This window comes from Lepidothrix coronata, unplaced genomic scaffold, assembly GCF_001604755.1.
Source record: "Lepidothrix coronata isolate B3197 unplaced genomic scaffold, Lepidothrix_coronata-1.0 Scaffold54, whole genome shotgun sequence".
Classification (NCBI taxonomy): Eukaryota; Metazoa; Chordata; class Aves; order Passeriformes; family Pipridae; genus Lepidothrix; species Lepidothrix coronata.
In genome coordinates, this window is record NW_016690234.1 from 1,248,618 (window position 1) to 1,266,138 (window position 17,521).

General features: G+C 50.8%; 3 protein-coding genes across 5 annotated transcripts in view; 1 reads left to right on the forward strand and 2 right to left on the reverse strand.

Annotated features, from left to right (window-relative positions):
• Positions 1-6,427, reverse strand: part of GALNS (galactosamine (N-acetyl)-6-sulfatase) — a 44,389-nt gene extending 37,962 nt beyond the window's left edge. Inside the window, exons 1-4 of one of the 2 annotated variants that reach the window (XM_017816298.1) lie at positions 6,323-6,427; positions 3,179-3,302; positions 1,938-2,012; positions 810-912 (exon numbers count right to left, since the gene is read on the reverse strand). In XM_017816298.1, the coding sequence (XP_017671787.1) occupies positions 810-912; positions 1,938-2,012; positions 3,179-3,302; positions 6,323-6,415 (395 nt within the window). In that variant the 5' untranslated portion in view covers positions 6,416-6,427. Of the gene's footprint in view, positions 1-809; positions 913-1,937; positions 2,013-3,178; positions 3,303-6,322 lie in introns of those variants that run through there. The other variant, XM_017816299.1, reaches the window with a different exon arrangement.
• A 9-nt stretch (positions 6,428-6,436) lies between these two features.
• TRAPPC2L (trafficking protein particle complex 2 like) lies at positions 6,437-10,131 on the forward strand. Its single transcript, XM_017816303.1, has 5 exons — positions 6,437-6,542; positions 8,065-8,237; positions 8,954-9,041; positions 9,145-9,224; positions 9,970-10,131. Exons 1-5 carry the CDS (start codon positions 6,510-6,512, stop codon positions 10,013-10,015), a joined length of 420 nt encoding a protein of 139 aa, XP_017671792.1. The 5' UTR covers positions 6,437-6,509; the 3' UTR covers positions 10,016-10,131.
• A 272-nt stretch (positions 10,132-10,403) lies between these two features.
• PABPN1L (poly(A) binding protein nuclear 1 like, cytoplasmic) lies at positions 10,404-15,417 on the reverse strand. Of its 2 annotated transcripts, XR_001875024.1 has the most exons (9): positions 15,360-15,417; positions 14,662-14,836; positions 14,435-14,543; positions 13,907-13,971; positions 13,360-13,466; positions 13,200-13,287; positions 12,962-13,092; positions 12,401-12,577; positions 10,404-12,286 (listed from the first exon to the last, which is right to left on the reverse strand). XR_001875024.1 is itself a non-coding variant. In XM_017816135.1 (8 exons), exons 1-8 carry the CDS (start codon positions 15,377-15,379, stop codon positions 12,538-12,540), a joined length of 735 nt encoding a protein of 244 aa, XP_017671624.1. In that variant the 5' UTR covers positions 15,380-15,417; the 3' UTR covers positions 10,404-12,537. The 2 variants fall into 2 exon arrangements, 1 of the variants encoding a protein (XP_017671624.1); XM_017816135.1 differs by having other exon boundaries at positions 10,404-12,577.
• Between the last annotated feature and the right edge of the window lie 2,104 nt (positions 15,418-17,521).

Genomic DNA, 17,521 nt, shown 5'->3' on the forward strand with positions numbered 1-17,521 from the left:
TGCACAAATGCCAGAGCCTGTTGTTGTTCAGCATCAAGCCCAGTCCTGTCCAGGACAACATTTTTTGGATGCACAATAGTGCACTGCACATTCCCACTTAGTCATATCCGTGCTAACAGCTGCAGGTCCTCCCAGATTTGCCTTTTCCCAAATAACTGGAACCAATCTGTATTTGCCTCGTTTATTCCTTTTCCCTGGGTGTATGAATTTACATTTATTAGCACTGAACTGCATCTTATTGCATCCAGCCCACTGAGCCGATTCTTCATGGCCACTCTCCTGCTTGGATTTGTGGTGATAAATAATTCACTGTCTTAGGGTGGTTTGCTTTCTTCCCAATTCCAGCAGGTGAATCCGACCACAATTCAGACTCGCTCTTTCCTACCTTGTTAATGAAACTGTTAAATAAATTGTATCCCATTACTTTCCACCAGAATTCAGTTTATTCACAAAAATATAGCAAGAGTCAAGGATAAAAAGCATGTGGGTGCTCAAGTAAATTCCAAATAAAATCTTGGTGGCTTTTGATTAAATTAAGTGGTGTGAGACATAGATGAAAGCACAGTTAAAGAGTTTATAAATATATATATACACATAAAAACCCCTTCAACTCTTCATATGAAGATGTAATGGCAACACTCAGTTCAGAAATTGATCCCAGCAGGGGGGAAGATCCACCACAGATTCCGAAGTTGGACATTTAAACTTCAAAACAGGGGTTTTTTTTCTGTAATTCCGTTTTTTCTGCTGTTCCTCCCCAACACACACAAACTGAAATCTCAAAGCAAGAGCTCTTCAAATACATTTACCATTTGCCAATGATCTTATTGATGTACCCAGCTTTCTTCAGGAGCTCTGGAAGCAGTAACTCAGAATCTTGGATTCCTCCTACTATATCCTGTGGTGTGTATGCTGTGGAAAACAAATAAAAAACAGCTTTCTGACTCTTAAAAATATTAGAGCAAATAGTAAATGGTACTTAACATTAATAGCAGTGTTAGTGGGTCAGAAATAGGAATTAATTTAGAGTCCCAGCAATGTCACTCCTTGGAAGTCCTCAAAAAAACCCAAATTGATCCAGAGAGATCAAAGGGAGATCTCTACCCACTTGTGCATCAGAGCAAATAATAAAGGGAGCTACCATAAAGGTGAGAGCCTTGAAAGGGAGAATCATAAAAAATCAGGTGCTTTAGGTGTTGTATTTATATTGTAAATTTGCTTTATATTTTCTAAAATGAAGGCATTCTTTTCCTAAATCAAATAACCAATAAATTTGCTCATAATACAAGAACCAAAAGAAATAAGTCTCTCTGAGCCCACAGATCTCTGGCTTTTGTGAATCTCAGGTGTGACTTGGTGTTTGGTAGGAATCAGTCCTTGGCTGCTGATTCTGGCCCACACGTGTCCCAGCACGTGGCATTTGTCACACTGGGACCAAAAAATCAACCCAGGGATCTTCCCTGGAATCACCACAGGCACGAGCCCTATAGAACTGCCAAGGTTAGAAATGGTTCAAAATGATGAAAAAATCAGAAATTAAGAAACAGAAAAGGTTCAAAACGGTTAGAAAACTGGCTGCTGAATAAAACTCTGAGGAGCCTGTTCTTTCCTCTGGGTGTCAACACACACCCCATGTGACTTTTCCTTCACCAGACCCCAATTCCACTGCCTGGAGGAAACGTTTCTCAGCCAGCAGTAGCAAATGGATCAACCAGCCTTGTTTATGCCTCTTAATTCGAGGAGGTTTTTCTGCTTGATGAGGAGGAAGCAATAAATTTCACGCTTATTACCAGCAGTTAACAGGGTAATCTTTCCGTGCCACTCTGGAGGATCCATAGGGGAGGATCCCCGAGCCAAGCCTTTGTTCAAAGCTAAACTTCCTCCAAGGCACAGAGGGAAATCAGGAGAGGGAGGGAAATCAGGGATGAAGCTCCTACCATTCCTGGCATGTGCATTGGTGGTGTAAAAGCCATTCCTGACTGGGAGTCGGCCCGTCAGCAGCGCCGCCCTTGCTGCAAATAACAAAAACATTCATTTACATGCATTCTTTGCCTAATATTAACATTTTTGTATGAAGACTGAGGCCAGAACAGTGACAGAAGTTTGTCAGCGTCCTCTTGCCACAGTCAGCACTGAATCACTCTCATCAGAACTGGCAGCAACTCCCTCTCCAGTGAACCAGGTTCTGACACACCATTTGAGTTATTCCAGGACAAATCCGAGTGAAATTTGGCCTCTTTATTAAATTATCCACTGCTGAAGAGTCATTATTTTGAATAGTCAATGTACCAACACTTACATCTCAGTCATATATATATAATATATTTAAGAAGAAATCATAGCACAAACTGATTAGATGCTCAAGGCTAAGTTTTCAAGCTTGACTGAACAAAAATCATGAAATATAAAAAGCTGTCCAGCTTTGACAGTAAAATCAAGTCCTGACTGCAGGGAACATTTAAACAGATGTTTAACTTAAGCATATTCAGTCCCACCATTGGACTTAGCAGGATTTCAGCATATTTTAAATGCCTTTTCTGAGCAGGGATGTCATCAACACACTGCCAAGTGATATCCTAAACGAAAGCCCAAATAAAAAGCCCCTGGTCCTCATTTTTGTTTCAGTTATTGGCAGCTAATCAGGTTTGAGGGAAAGAAAGGAAAAAAAGAAACCACCTCACAGAAAAAAAGAATAAGGATAAAAATATCTGTGTCTCCCAGACCCAAACGTTTCTTTTATCTCTCGTCCCTGTCTCAAGAATCTCCAAGTCACCAGGGTCAAAAACGGGACACAACCTGCTGCCTTTCTTCACCATAGCCAACAGAATCAGACAAAATATGTTCAGCAACAGTTTAGATTCTGTTTTGTTTATCCCAAAACAAGAAAGATTAAAAAAATGCAATGACTGGGGCTGGAATATTGAACTGTAACAGTTTAAAAATTCTTTAACTGGGCTGATGTGATCATTGCACCAGTGCTTTGCATGAACTAAAGACTGTAGGTTTTCCAATCAAAACATAAATAAAAAGGGAGCAAAAGGCAAGATCAAAGCAGCAAATCCAAACTCTGGCCTGAGGGTTTGGTTGTGAGTTCATGTCAGAGCCTGGCGAACACCCCAAACTTCCCAAAATAAGATGTTTCTTGTGCTTACGTGGTTTAAAACTCCAGTTTACTTACAGGGAGAGCACAGGGGGTTGGCAGTATAAAAATCCAGGAACAGCATCCCTTCTGCAGCCATCTGGTCCAGGTTAGGAGTTTCCTTAGAAGGCTCTCCAAAAGCCCCTAAATCCCCCCAACCCATCTGTAAAAAGAGCACACCAAAAGATGTTAAAGTCCTTTGCCACAACCACAATGTTTCTGAGCCCACATAACATATCCCTTAATTTATAAATTTTTACAGTGCTTATCTCCCTACTCAGTGCTTTCCAAATATGATAGAAAGGATCTTTCCCAACCCTGTGAAACAGGGAACTCTTGCACTTTTCCCTGGTGGATGGGAAACTGAGGCACACATGAGATTAAATGACTTACTAACAGGTACTAAACCACTTGTAAGATCCCCATTGCCTTCGCTGTTACTCAAAGGCCTGAAGCACACACAGAGCAGGGAGACAGAGGAAGTTACACATGATATACTTGGTGTTGTACAACTGCCACAACGACCCTTCAGTCGCTGCTTTGTGCTGGACCCAAGATTCCATTTCAGCCTCTGGATTATCCCTCTGTATATAAGGAACTAGAAACACAAGGAAAAGGTCTAAACTCAAAAGCAGCACTGCAGCAAAAACAAGGAAGTGTTTGTTTTAAAGCAAGAGAGAAACCTGCCAGAGGCATCACATGTCCCTCTGCTTATCTGTGGTTTCACCCTGTTCCTCCTCCCAATTCCGAGGGGTCACACGCCAGGAGAACCATAAAATTCCCATCACGGTGTCTGTATTCTGTGCTGAAAACCATTACTGGGCAAAACACAAATACAGGCAGAAGGTTCTTGAAGGGAACAACTTAATGAGCCATTAGGCACCACAAGTGCCAGCGATTATATTTTGCTTTAAAAAGGCAACAGATTCCTTTAGCTCAGGCGTGCCCCAGGTGAGCAACAGACACAGAGGGCAGGATGTATGGAGATCTTTAGGAAATCATCATCTGGAAGATGACATGAAAATATTAGGAGAGAAGCAAACCAGGAAGATAGCAGCGATCTGAACACCTTGGAAATGGATATATTTCCTTATCCATATGGCCAAGGGGGCAAAAGCAAAAACACTTTCAGTTGGAAACAAATCTGTGATTAATTTTGCTCTTTAATGATTTATTGCACTCTTTTTCCCACCCAGTTCAGAGAGCAAAAATTAGTGTAATTACTCCTCTTCTTGTTTAGTTTTTCAGGAGGCAAGTGTGGGTTTTTAAAATTTTTCCTGAAATGTGTTGGAGTTTCTTTGTCCATACTTGTAGATGCACCTTATTTGCTGCTACTACAACTCCATCCACCACAATTGCCACAATTCCTTGTGTAGGCTACAAAGCCAAGCTTTAACTTCAGGATGAGTCTATCTAGGTTTAAAAATCACCAAGACACCTATTTTGCAATATTTACTGTTGAATCCTTTCCCAAGGACTGTGAATTGCTCAGACATTATGAAAGGAAGAACAGACAAGATGATTAGATTTTTAGATAAGGTATTTCTTAATTTCAGATTCCAAAAGGTTTGACTTAATAGCTCAGAGAAATCTTGTTTGTTTTCAGGACATCTACACACAAGGAATAAGGAGAGGTCACCTGGGGCAGTGAAGGAGAGGACAGGAATATGCTGAGTCTGGGCCTTCCTTTCATTTCTGCATCACTTTTTACACAAAATCTGGGAAGGACTCAAGAAAGACCAGACCACGGTGACTTCCATAGCCAAACTTATTCAAATATTCCAGCTTATTTTACTCAAACTTTCCTAGATATCACACAGACTGTGCCTGAACCATGTGCTAGGGAGCTCTGACCATGAATCACAGCACAGACCCCACTCCTGAGCTGTCCCGCGGCTGGAATATGGCACAGATGGGGCACAGGGAGACCACAACACCTGGAAAGGATGATGTGTAGGCCTGGAAACTGTGACTAAGCGGGACTGTGCACATCAGGGAGAGCTCTGCTCCGTGAGAGTCAGTGAGACAGAGCTCTAGTGAGCACAGAAAGCAAAGAAATGCTCAAGACACACTCTGAAAACACAAGTCTGAAAAAACAAGCTGTGGCTGTCCCAGCCCTGGAAGTGTCCAAGGCTAGGCTGATTGGGGCTTGGAGCAACCACATCTAGTGGAAGGTGTTCCTGCCCAAGGCAGGGGGTTGCAACAAGATGGTCCTGAAGGTCCCTTCCAACCGAAACCATTCCATGGTTCTATGAAGAGCCCCCACCTTACCACAAGCTCCCCAGCCTGTCCCCCACAACAAGCACTCTATGGAGCTGAGGGCCCAATTTCCCTCAGAATATCCTGAGTTGGAAAGGACCCACAGGGATCATCAAAATCCAACACTAGACCTGCACACGGCACCCCAGCAAACCCACCCTGTCCCTTAGAGCATTGTCCAAATACTCCTTGAGCTCTGGCAGCCTTGGGGCCATGACCACTGCCCTGGGGAGCCTCTTCAGTGCCCGACCACCCTCTGAGGGAAGAACCTTTTCCTGATATTCAACCTAACCTTCCCCTGACACAGCTCCAGACGTTCCCTTGGGTCCCACATTGAGCCCTTCCCAGAACCCGCGTCTGGGGACAAGCTCTCCCATGGCCACCAACCCCCTCACAGTGACCAACATCACAGAATCACAGAATGGTTGGAAGGCATCTCTGGAGATCATCCAGTCCAAGGCAGGGTCACCTGGAGCAGGTGACACAGGAACATGTCCAGGTGGGTTTGGGATGTCTCCAAAGAAGGAGACTCCAGGCTCTCCCTGGGCAGCTGTTCCAGTGCTCTGCCACCCTCAACGTAAAGAAGTTCTTCCTCATTTTGAGGTGGAACTTCTTGTATTTTAATTTATGGCCATTGCTCCTCGTCCTGTCGTTGACAGGACAGAGTCTGAGACTGAACAGAGTCCGGGACCATCCTGACACCCCATGGAGATATCTGTACGGAGAGATGAGATCCCCTCCCTAAGTTTTCCTTTCTCTAGACTACCCAGGCCCAGCTCCCGCGGGGTCTCTCTTCATCAGGGAGACGCTCCAGACCCCTCACCACCCCTTCCCTGCACCCTCACCACCCCCGTCCCTGCGTGTCGTAGCCCCGCGGGGTCCCTCCCTCGCGGTGACACGGCCCCCCCCCGTGCCCCTGCTCACGTCGTCCATGAGGAGCAGGAGGATGTTGGGGACGGCGGCGGCGGGTCCCAGGGCCCAGCACAGGCACAGCGGCCGCAGCGCCGCGCTCGCCATGGCAACGGGCCCCCGCGCACCACGTGACCCGCGGCGGGACACGTGACCGCGCCCCCCGCGCGCGCCCGGCGAGCCACGTGACCGGCGGCGCAACATGGCGGTTTGTATCGCCGTGATCGCCAAGGAGGTGCGGGGGGAACGGGCTGGGGCGCGTGAGGGGGACAGCGGGGCCAGGTAGAGTCATGGGCCCTAATCAAGGGTGGGGAGAGGGATGTTGAGTCTGAGGGGAACAGGGAGTCACCGGCAGCTGTGGGGCCTGGGGCTCGGGCAGTGGAGTCTGAGGGGGGCAGCGAGATCAGGTGGGGTTCGAGGAGGGGTGAGGGGCTGGGCCTCAGGGCGTGGAGCATGAGGGGGAAAGGGGGATCAGGTGGAGTCATGGGGTCGGAGGAAGGAAGAGGGGCTGGGCCTCCGGATTTGGGGCCTGAGGGGGATAGGAGGGCCCGGGGGGGTTGTAAGGCCAGAGTGCATCCAGGTGGGGTCATGGGGCCTGATCAAGGGTTAGGGTCTGAGGCTCAAGGTGTGGGGTCCGAGTAGGGCCAGGTGGAGCTGTGGGGTCCTGAGTGGGGCAGTGGGGCCAGGTGGGGTCGTGTCATAGGGCCTGAGGAGGGAAGAGGGGCCAGGGCTTAAGCTGTGGGGCTGAGGGGAAAAGGGGGGTCAGGTGGAGCTGTGGGGTCTGGGAAGGGTGAGGAGAGAAGGGCTGGGGCTCTAGTTTTGGGGCCTGAGGGGGTCAGGGGATCGGGGGGATTATAGGGCCAGAGTGGGTCCAGGTTGAGCTGTGGGGCCAGGTGGGGTCATGGGGCCTGATCAAGGGTTAGGGTCTGAGGCTCAAGGTGTGGGGTCCGAGTAGGGCCAGGTGGAGCTGTGGGGTCCTGAGTGGGGCAGTGGGGCCAGGTGGGGTCGTGTCATAGGGCCTGAGGAGGGAAGAGGGGCCAGGGCTTAAGCTGTGGGGCTGAGGGGAAAAGGGGGGTCAGGTGGAGCTGTGGGGTCTGGGAAGGGTGAGGAGAGAAGGGCTGGGGCTCTAGTTTTGGGGCCTGAGGGGGTCAGGGGATCGGGGGGATTATAGGGCCAGAGTGGGTCCAGGTTGAGCTGTGGGGCCAGGTGGGGTCATGGGGCCTGAGGAGGGGAAAGGGGCTGGGTCCCAGGTTTTGGTCCCTGAACAGGAGTGAGAGGAACAGAACCGGGGCTGTGGGGCCAGTGAGGTTGTGGGGTCAAGGAGAGGAGAACTGGGCAGGGGCTCAGGCTGCGGGATGTGAACAGGAATGAGGGGAGCAGCACAGATACAGGGGGAGTGGAGCAGACACTGGGGGTTGAGATGGGCTGGAATCAGAGCAGGGGCAGTGCAGAGGTGCCCTATGGATTCCTGCTGACCTGCTGCCACCAGGAGAGGGGAGGAGTTTTCCGAAGGAAGAGCTGGTCACAGGCTCCGCTGGGATAAGGAGACAGGAGCAGAGAGGCCTGAGCCTTGTGCAGTGCCTGTGCAAATGATTCTCCTCCCACAGGGACAGCTCTGTACCGAGGGTCTGGAAGGTGTGAACATAAAATGGTTAAATAGCTCCTGACAGCAGCAGCTCTTTGGGTGAAGCACTGTCAGGGCACCATCACTGGTAGAGTGGCAAGTCTTGGTCAGTGTGATTTGTTCTCCCCCTCAGAACTACCCCCTGTACATCCGGAGTGTCCCTACGGAGAACGAGCTGAAGTTCCACTACACTGTGCACACATCCCTTGATGTCGTGGATGAGAAGATCTCAGCCATGGGCAAAGCCCTTGTGGACCAGAGGGAGCTCTACCTGGGGCTCCTCTACCCCACTGAAGACTACAAAGTGTATCTTTCTCCTGCCTTTTGCCAGGCCACGGTGTGTTTAATGAACACAGAGCTGCTTTCTCCTGCTCTTGCTGTATGAGTGACTCCCAACAGCCCTGTGGGTCATAGAATCATGGAATGGTTTGGGTTGGAAAGGATCTTAAAGCCCATCCAGTTCTATCCTCTGCCATGGGCAGGGACATCTTCCACTAGACCAGGTTGCTCCTGGGTTTTAATAAACTGGGTGTTTCTTCTGAGTGTCTCAGGTCGGTCCCACTGGCTGACGTTAGATCTTCAGGTCTCTATGGTCTCCCAAACAAGTCCTACAGGCAGAACTTCATAGAATCATGGAATATCCTGAGTTGAAAGAGACCCATCAAAGTCCAACCCCTGGCCCTGCACAGGACACTCCAACAATCTCACCCTGTCCCTGAGAGCATTGTCCAACTACGTGAGCTCTGCCAGCCCTGGGGCTGTGACCCCTGCCCTGGGGAGCCTGGTCAATGCCCAACTACCCTCTGGGGGAAGAACCTTTTCCTGATATCCAACCTAAACCCACATGGCACAGCTCCAGCTGTTCCCTCCGGTCCTGTCACTGGTCACCAGAGCAGAGATTGGTGCTGCCCCTCAGGAGGAAGTTTCCTCACATTTCCTCTCTCCAAGTGCATTCCAGCCTGGTTTTGGTGATTTTGCCAGGCCCTGGTGTGCCAGCAGCACAGTCCTTAACACCTGCACAGGTATGGCTATGTGACAAACTCCAAGGTGAAGTTTGTCATGGTGGTGGATTCCTCCAACACGGCCCTTCGAGACAACGAGATCCGCAGTGTAAGTGCAGCAACCCAGAGCCACCTCACTGCCTGTGCTCCTGCCACTTAACCACACAGTGCTGAGAAGCAAAGAAATTAATTCACTTGCAATCACTTTTCAGATGTTCCGGAAGCTGCATAATTCATACACAGACATCATGTGTAACCCTTTCTATAACCCTGGGGACCGGATCCATTCCAGGTGAGTGGGTTTTCCACACTGATCCCTATGTCTTTGTCACCTTTCTGGAACTTTCAGGGTACGTATGATTTAACACGACCAACCCTGTGGTGGACCAGTTCAGGTGTGTTTGCTCTAAGTGCCTAAATAAGAATAGCTGTGTTGGTTTTGGGCCATTTCTGCCTCATAGAAAACTTAAAATCTCAAAAAAAATTATATTGAACTCTCACTCCCACCTCAGAACTGGTGTTAAAAACATTAAGTCAAGAAAATGTATTTTTTCGGGAGAAACATTTGCCTGTTTCATAGATAAATATGAAAATATAGGTAAATAATGGTTGGATTCAATGATCTTAGAGGTCTTTTAATGGTTCTGAGTATTAAAATACAGATAAGTAGAGCAGGTTAAAGAGTAAACAACTTGTCCAACGTTTATCCCTTGGTAGGACAGGCATTTAGGACATCTAATTCCTCATGTGTGAGGAGGGCCAGAACTTCCCATTTCTCATTGTAATCTCACAAGGAATTTTAATGAATTGGGATTTTCTGTGGCCTAGACAAGAACCACTTTTACACTTTGCAGAGGTAGGTCTGCAGCCAGGATAAGACCTGTCCTTACCTCAGCTTAACTAGAAGTCATTAATTACTCAACAGACCATGTGTGCAGCTTAGGGAAAGCCAGGCAGAGACACTGTGGTGTTACAAAAGCTCTGCTGTGCAGAACTAGCTGCTCCCTTTAATAATCTGTGTTTATTTCCTTCTCCAGGGCTTTTGATAATATGGTGAACTCCATGATGATGCAGGTGTGCTGAACCCTTTCCATCCCACTGTTGGGAGCATCCCCCCTGTACAGGAGCAGTGATGTATATATTGTCTTCAGTCTGTGTAATATTTTAATCTGTAAAATAAACTTGACGCCTGCAAAGTTTGCATGGATTTGTACTCAAGCAAACCTGAGTATAGCACGGAATTCACTGTTCACAGAATTATGGAATTGTTTGGGTGGGAAAGGACCTTAAAGCTTATCTCATCCCATGCCCCTGCCATGGGCAGAGACACCTTCCACTAGACCAGGCTGCACAAGATGAGCTCAAAGGTCCCTTCCAACCCAAATAATTCTGGGATCTTCCCTTCCCAGGATGATTTTTGGGTAACTCACTTTTTGCTGTTTTCACCTTGCACCTCATCCAGACAGCCCAGGCACACTCCACAGTGATTCCCAGCACAGGTACAGCTGGAATAAATCCACCCAAGGGATTAAGCCATCAGGATTGCACAACTGCATGGCTCATCCCAAACTAATCTCTGCTAGCATCTCCTCCCCTGCAGCTCCCTGCTGCTCCAATTAAAGACTCCCCAGTCAATAGCAGGTATTTATATAGAATAAAACACAAATTGGACTGGAAAAGCATCCCAAGTTCTTCCACCACTACAAGGTGATACAAGCAGGAGTAGGCACTGAGCAGCTACTCAGTGCTTCTCACACACTTCTACTCCAAGTCTTTCATGCCCCACAGGCAGGAGCCTGTGCTTCAAGCACCTCATCAGTTAAAAATACATAAATCAGCTAAAAAAAATAGAGCCACACAGCTCCAGAGATCCAGGGAGCCTGGAGAAAGCCAGAACTGCACATGAAGTTCACACAGCAGGATAATTTATTTTGAAAACAAGTGACAGTTACAATACTTTCTCAAACAGAACTTAAGTACATTTAATCAACAATAATCTGGCAAATCAGGGGAGATTCAAGCTTCTCCCACTACCTCCACAGGGCACAGCTGTGCACTGTTATCCCAAAATATTTTAATCTAAAAATCTTTACTGTTTTCACTCAGAGACAGCAGCTCTGCATTTCCTCTTCCACACCCCAAAGTAGTTTTTTTATTAAAAAATAAGTCTCAAAAATTTACAAACCTCCCAAACAGAAGCACTAGAAAAAGCTGGTTTATAGTCTAAGCCTAAGGGTAGCTCAAATTAAGGTAAGTCTCTGCAGCACTGAGCACAAAATCAACACAACATGAAGAGTTAAGGCCCCAAGCTTTAAAAAAAAAATAAATAAATCTAGAGATCTTAAAGGGAAAAAAGAAATCAGTGGGATTTTTAGCCTGGCAATGCCCCCTGAGCTGTGAAAAGCTGCTTTAGGAGTCGGTTGCATCTGTTGCATCTGGGTTAGAGGAATCCTAACCAAGGATCCCAAAAGATTAGTGGGAGAATTACATAATAAAACCCGTTTCCATGCAGAACTTCCTCCAGGAATACTGTCTGCTGGTGTTCCCAGCCCTGCCTCTTCTAACACAAAGTTTTCCCTTTAAAAACAAGTGGTTTCAGAACTCAAACACAAAATCAGCAGGAAAGGGAAGAGCCAGAACCTTGTTCCCTGGTCCCCCCTGTGGTGCACTTTGATCCCAATCCTCCAGCTCAGCTGGGCTCACAGCATCCTCAATGCAAATCCAGAGCAGGAATGATGGTGGGAATAAAGAGGAAAATCAGACCAAATTTGAAACAACAGAGGTGATTTTGTGATGCTGCTATTGCTGGAAATAAAGTCAAATGAAAAGTTGGCAGTTCCTTTGTAGATTTGGAATAAAAGCAGGAGGGAGGGAAGAGGGGGTTGCTGACTTCCAAAATAATAAAAAGGGGGAAGGGTTTTGTGACACCCAGGTCTTGTTTAACTACCAGAGATACAGAGGCTTCCAGAGAATTAGCAAGGGATTTTTTTTCTCTGCCCTAGATGTACAAAGGCAGCAAGCAAAAAACCAGACCCAAAACACATCAGGCTCCAAGAGCAAGACCAGGAAACCACAGGGCTGAAGGAAAAGCTCCCCAGCAGTCAGAGCTAGAGCTGCAAACCAAGACATTAATTTGGAGAAGAAAATGGTCTTTGGAAAGGTCTTTAGGATCTTCTTAGGAAAAGAGAAGGCAGCACTCAGCTGCTGTAGGAAGGGCTGGCAGAGCTGAGGGAGCTTGCTGGCTGAGCAGTGGGGTGGAGATCACCTGGACAGCCCTTTTCCATGGGATGAGAAGGAGACTTGATGGTCTGGGAGAGCTCTTCCCTTCCCAGGACAGCGTTCTCTGGAATGAGCCTGTTCTTGATGCAAACACAGTCCCCTGAGCTGAGGTGAGACGAGCCCCTCCTGGGATTCTGGCAGGAGGGAGCAGATTCCATCTTCCCTCCCACAGCCTGGCACAGGGCTCACCAGTAAATCCTCACAGCCAGGCAGATGGCGTTTTTTAAATTAATCTGTTTTTTGGCTTGGGTAGGCATATTTTTAAATCTCTCCCAATCCCATCTCGTTTCAGTCCCATTGGCATCACCAGGGCAGTCCAGTCCTTTCTAGTATGGAAAATACCAAGGCAGCAGCCTTGCCCGACCCCTAAACAGGAACAAAAACAACATCCTAAAGCATAGGGCACCTGTTCCCTCACCCCTCCAAAGGCTGGGATTCACCCTTCTGCACCAGCTACCCCATACCACACCCCCAAAACTAGGGGAGCCCCAAACCAGGCACAGCTCTGGGACTGGTCAAGACTGGGACTGCAATGCACACGCACCATCCCCCAAATCCCTCCAGGGACAGAGGGGCAGCAGCAGGTTTTTCCAGGTTTTTCTTCCTTCCAGAGCCTTTCTCCATTCTCCCCATCCATGCCACGGTGGGAGGTGCAAAGCCAGGACACTGCGCATGGCCAGAGCAAGGGGTAACCCCATCCCAAGCACAGTCTGCTCCATACATAAGGAATTCCCCTGCTCAGCCACTCACCTGTACGTCCTCCCCCGCACCCTGGGGTGCTGCCCTCCATAGTAGCCTCCCCACCGAGCTTGGTAGTGGCCCCGGTAGCCCCCACGGTCGGTGGTGCTGATGCCAGGCATGTTGGTCCTCTTGGGAAGCACCTGGAAGGAGGGAGGGGCTGTCAGAGCTGGGATTTGGCACAGCCCAACACACCGGGGGCTAGGAGGGGAGGGTGGGCACAGCCCCTGGGGCCTCACCCAGCTCTTACCTTAATGACTCGTCCCCTGAAGATGCTCTCGTCCAGCTCCACCGCAGCCTTCACAGAGCTCTTCTCCTCGAACTCGATGTAGGCGTACCTGTGAGGGGACAGGGTGAGCAGAGCCCCAGGGACACCCTGGAGACCCCCAACCCCTGCACACAGCACTGACCCTTTGGGGTGCCCTGAGAACTTGTCACAGAGGATCGTGACCCGGTTGATCTGCCCACAGCTGTTGAAGTGAGATTCCAGCTCCTCCGCCGTGCCCCCGTAATCCACCTGCAACAACAGTCCAGGCCCCCCAGCTCATGGGTCTCGGATTCACAGCCCATCATGTCAGGCAAAAGGCCCAGCTGGCTCCACTCACACCTCACCACCACAGCTCCAGCATTTCCTGAGGGTCATGAGACCCTCCCAGTGAGTGCTCCAGCCTGGAAACACAAATCCAAGAGAGCCCAGCCCCGTTTTGAGGGAGCAAGAAATACCACACAACCCTCAGCCTCCAGAGGAGTATTTTGGGGAGCTGACACTTGCAACAGAGGATCTGCAAGTGGATGAGAATCACAGGCAGAGGCTGAGCCACATTTCCAGTCTGGGCTGGGCAGAGAAGGAACATTTGGGATGGGACAACCCAGCCTTTGGTGGAGGGCTGGAGCATTCACCCAGGGATCTGGGACACACGGCAGCGGGAAGTGCTCTGCTCCAGGGCTCCCACTTACGTTACCCACGTAGATGGATCTCTGGTCAGCCTCCACCCTCTCCTTGGCTGTCTTTGGGAAGAGACCTGTGGAAAGGAGGGATGCTTTGTCATGGATAGAGGTGCAGGAGCCACGTGGCAGAGGGATGTCTGTCTGTTTGTCCAGGTCTGCCCCCAGCATGGCCACCACTGAGCTGCCACACTCCAAAGCTCCTCAGATCCCTGGTCGCATCCAGGTGTACCCAAATCCCCACACTGTTGCCTCCTCCTCCATGCCCTTGCCCCTTTTCTCTTCAGTGACTCCTCTACTGGGGCTGTTGGTGCTAAACTCAATTACTTACCTGAATCAAATGTAATTAAATTAAATTATTGCATCTTGGCCCACATAGGTAGGAGGTAAGAGCTGATATAACCTGCATTAGCACCATGCCATGCCTGGATCCCCCTCACCCTCAGTCCCAGGTGCCCAGAGAGGCAAAGCCATGTGCTCTGGCTCCTGCACCCCAGAGGTGTCCCTGGGGGGACAGCAGCACCCAGGGACAGCCCATACCTGCCTCTGAGCTCATAAACAGGTGGCTCTGAGCTTCTAGCTGCAACTCCTTCAGCTTCTCATCCTCCTCCTCAATCTCCTGCAGTTTGGCTTTGATGGCCTCCAGCTCCTGAATCCCAAACCAAGACTGGCATGAGCAGCACACAAAGCAGGGACACCCCAGGTGTAGAAAGTTTCCTACTTCCAGCACCAAGGAAAACTGGTTCTCTGACCAGACAGGCACTCACTGGGTCCTGCACAGCCAACTCCTCCTTGCTGTTCCCCTCCAGGTGGCTCAGGTCTGAGTTGTCATCTGCTGCCTTACACAAAGCTGCCATCTCTGTCACGTCCCAGGACACCTCCTCTGCTTCCAGGGACAGTGAGTGTTGCCACCAGATGTCTGAAGTGTCCAGGAAGAAAGGACTGGGCAGGACAAGGGGCAAAAAGGCACTTAACAAACAAAAAGCCATTTAGCATGGAAGCTAAAGCAAAATCTCAGCCAGGCAAAGGCTCTAAGGGTGTTCCTAGCAGGAGGATGAACAGGTGACATTAATGCAGCTTGTTTGCCGTGCAGCAAGACTGCAAAACTGCAGGAGTGAGGGCTGAGTCACTTCCCAGCTCAGGAGGGCTACAGAAGGGAACTGGAAGCACCTTCCCTCAAGTGACAAAACCCCAGGTGCACAGTCCCCAGCCAGCTGGCAGGGAAGGGAAAGAGAAGGCAGGACATGGCCACCATGCAGCAGAACTCTCAGGCTGCAGGGAGGGAGCAGTAGGGAGCTCTGCCTCCTCCAGCACAGGCAGACCTGCACCCTCCTACCCCCAGAGGAGCTCACAGAGGGACAATGCTCTCCCACCTGTGCACACGAAGCCGACCCTGCCCCATCCCGAGAGAGCCGCAGTAGCTGTCCCCGAGCTGTGCCCGTCCCGGAGCCCTCCCCGGCCTTACCTGGCCCGACGGCCGAACATGCTGCGCGGAGCCGGCAGAAGCTGCGCCCACGTGTGGATTTCCCTCCTGCGCGCGCCACTTTCACACATCAGCGGCCAATCAGAGTGCGGCGCGCCAGGCCCCGCCCCGTGCCGGCAGCGCGTGGGAGGTGGCCCCGCCCCACCGGGACAGGGGGCTGCGGGTTCGAGACCTGGGGGCGGCAGCGGCCTCCGCCTGGGGATGACACACGTTGCCAGCTGAAGGCATGGCCCCTCCGGGGCTGGGGAGTCGCCCCCGACCCTCCCAGTCCACCGACCCCGCTGGTGGTGCTAGAGACGGCAGCCAGGTCCCAGCACAGGGGGAGTAGCGAGGCACCCCAAGGGGGGACACATCCCTTTGGGTTCCCTAGGGACACACCTGAGTCCCCCCCCGCCATGGACACGCCTCCTTTGCAGTGTCCGACCCTGGGGCTGTAAGGAACCCCCCAACCCTGGGTTGGGGACACCAGGTGCAGGGCATTGCCAGGAGCAGGAGGGGAGGGCACCCATCACAAGCCCAGGCTATGGAGCCTCCAGTAGATATTAAATTGTCTTTATTACACAGATACAGAGTTAAGAACAGACATAACCTGAATCATAAAGTTTACATCTTTCACAGGTTAAACATACAGTACACTTAGAGAAAGCAGGGAACAGCAAGGGGAGGGACAGCATGCCGAAGGAAAGTCCTACCACGTCATCTCTCAGGGCTGGCCCCCAAAGCCCACGCCTGGCTCTGGTTTCCAGCCCTCCAGGGACTCCTGTGCCCCAGTGCCCCCGTCCCCAGGGTTGGCTGGGTAACACGGGCAGGGCTCAGCCCCACACGGGACCAGGGAATGGGTGCTGCCCAGAGCCGGGAGGGAGGGGGGACACGGGCACCACAGCTCCCTCTGAGGGCTGTGGCTTTTGGTGGCATCAGAGGAGCCCCCGGGGCTGCCATGGCAGTGGAGACACCTCATCACTGTACCTAGGGCCTGGGAACACGGTGGCATCTTGTCCCTGATATCAAACCCACCGGGATCCAGAGGGGTACCCCAAAGAAAAAGGAGGGGATTACAGCAGCCCCCAGAGGAGGAGGAGGAGGAGATGCTTGGGTGAGGGTTTGAAGGGCTCTGACAGTGATGGAGCAAAGCCCAGGTGTGGGACCCCCACTCCGGGATGTCCAGCCTTGCTGGGATGTGGCACTTTGGTTTCAGCTGGAATTTCGAGTTGGGAATGTGAGGAAGGGGCTGGAGATGGGACCCCAGTGCCACGCTTGGCACCGGAGAGCCACATCTCTCCTGCCACCTCATCCAGCTTGGTGCTATGGCCAGCACCCAGTGACCCGGGCTCTGCCTCCCTGTGGGGACATGGACCTGGGACATGCTGTCCCCATGTCCCCACACCAGCCGGGATGGGGGCAGGAAACCCCAGAGCTGTGGGCAGCCATGGGGACCTGGTCTGGCCCAGCCACTGTGGCACCTCGTGTCCCCACACTGCCCCACAACCACCAGGGTGTCCTTGCCCCAGCCAGGCTGTGCCAGCCCACCCTGCTTATCCACTTGCCACCTCCCAGATGCCACAAAGCCACCAAAGGACACGGCTGGGGCACAGCATGTGGCACACATCCCTTGGGCCCCTGCACACCCCTACAACACCAGTTTGGAGTAAAACCCCAGGGAAGCACCCACTGCCCTGACCAGCACCACCACAGCATTGCCCTGGCCCCGTGGCTGCATCGTCCTCCCACAGGAGGACGAAATTTTTTGGGAAATATCACATTTAAAGCTGTCGTTCTGGTTTGGACGCCTGCTGACGCCGCGCCGCCCGTCGCCGCCATCCCCTCCCGCCCTCCCTCAGCTTTTGGTTTCAATGCAAGGTTCTGTAGGGTAGTTTTATTCTTATTAAAAAAAAAAAAAAGAAAAAATCATAATAATTGAAAAAAGAGCAAAACAGCAGGGAGTGGAAATGAGAGCAGTCCCTGTGGAAGTGCTCTCACCCGCAGTTTCCCAGCGAGGTGGAGGTAGAGAGGCAGAGCCCTGGCGGAGACACGCGGGGGAGAGGGCAGGGATGGGATGGGACGGATACCCAGGTGAGCAGGGGCATCTGCAATACTCTTATATATTACCTCTTCTCAGGAAACGTAAGAAAAATAGACAATATTAC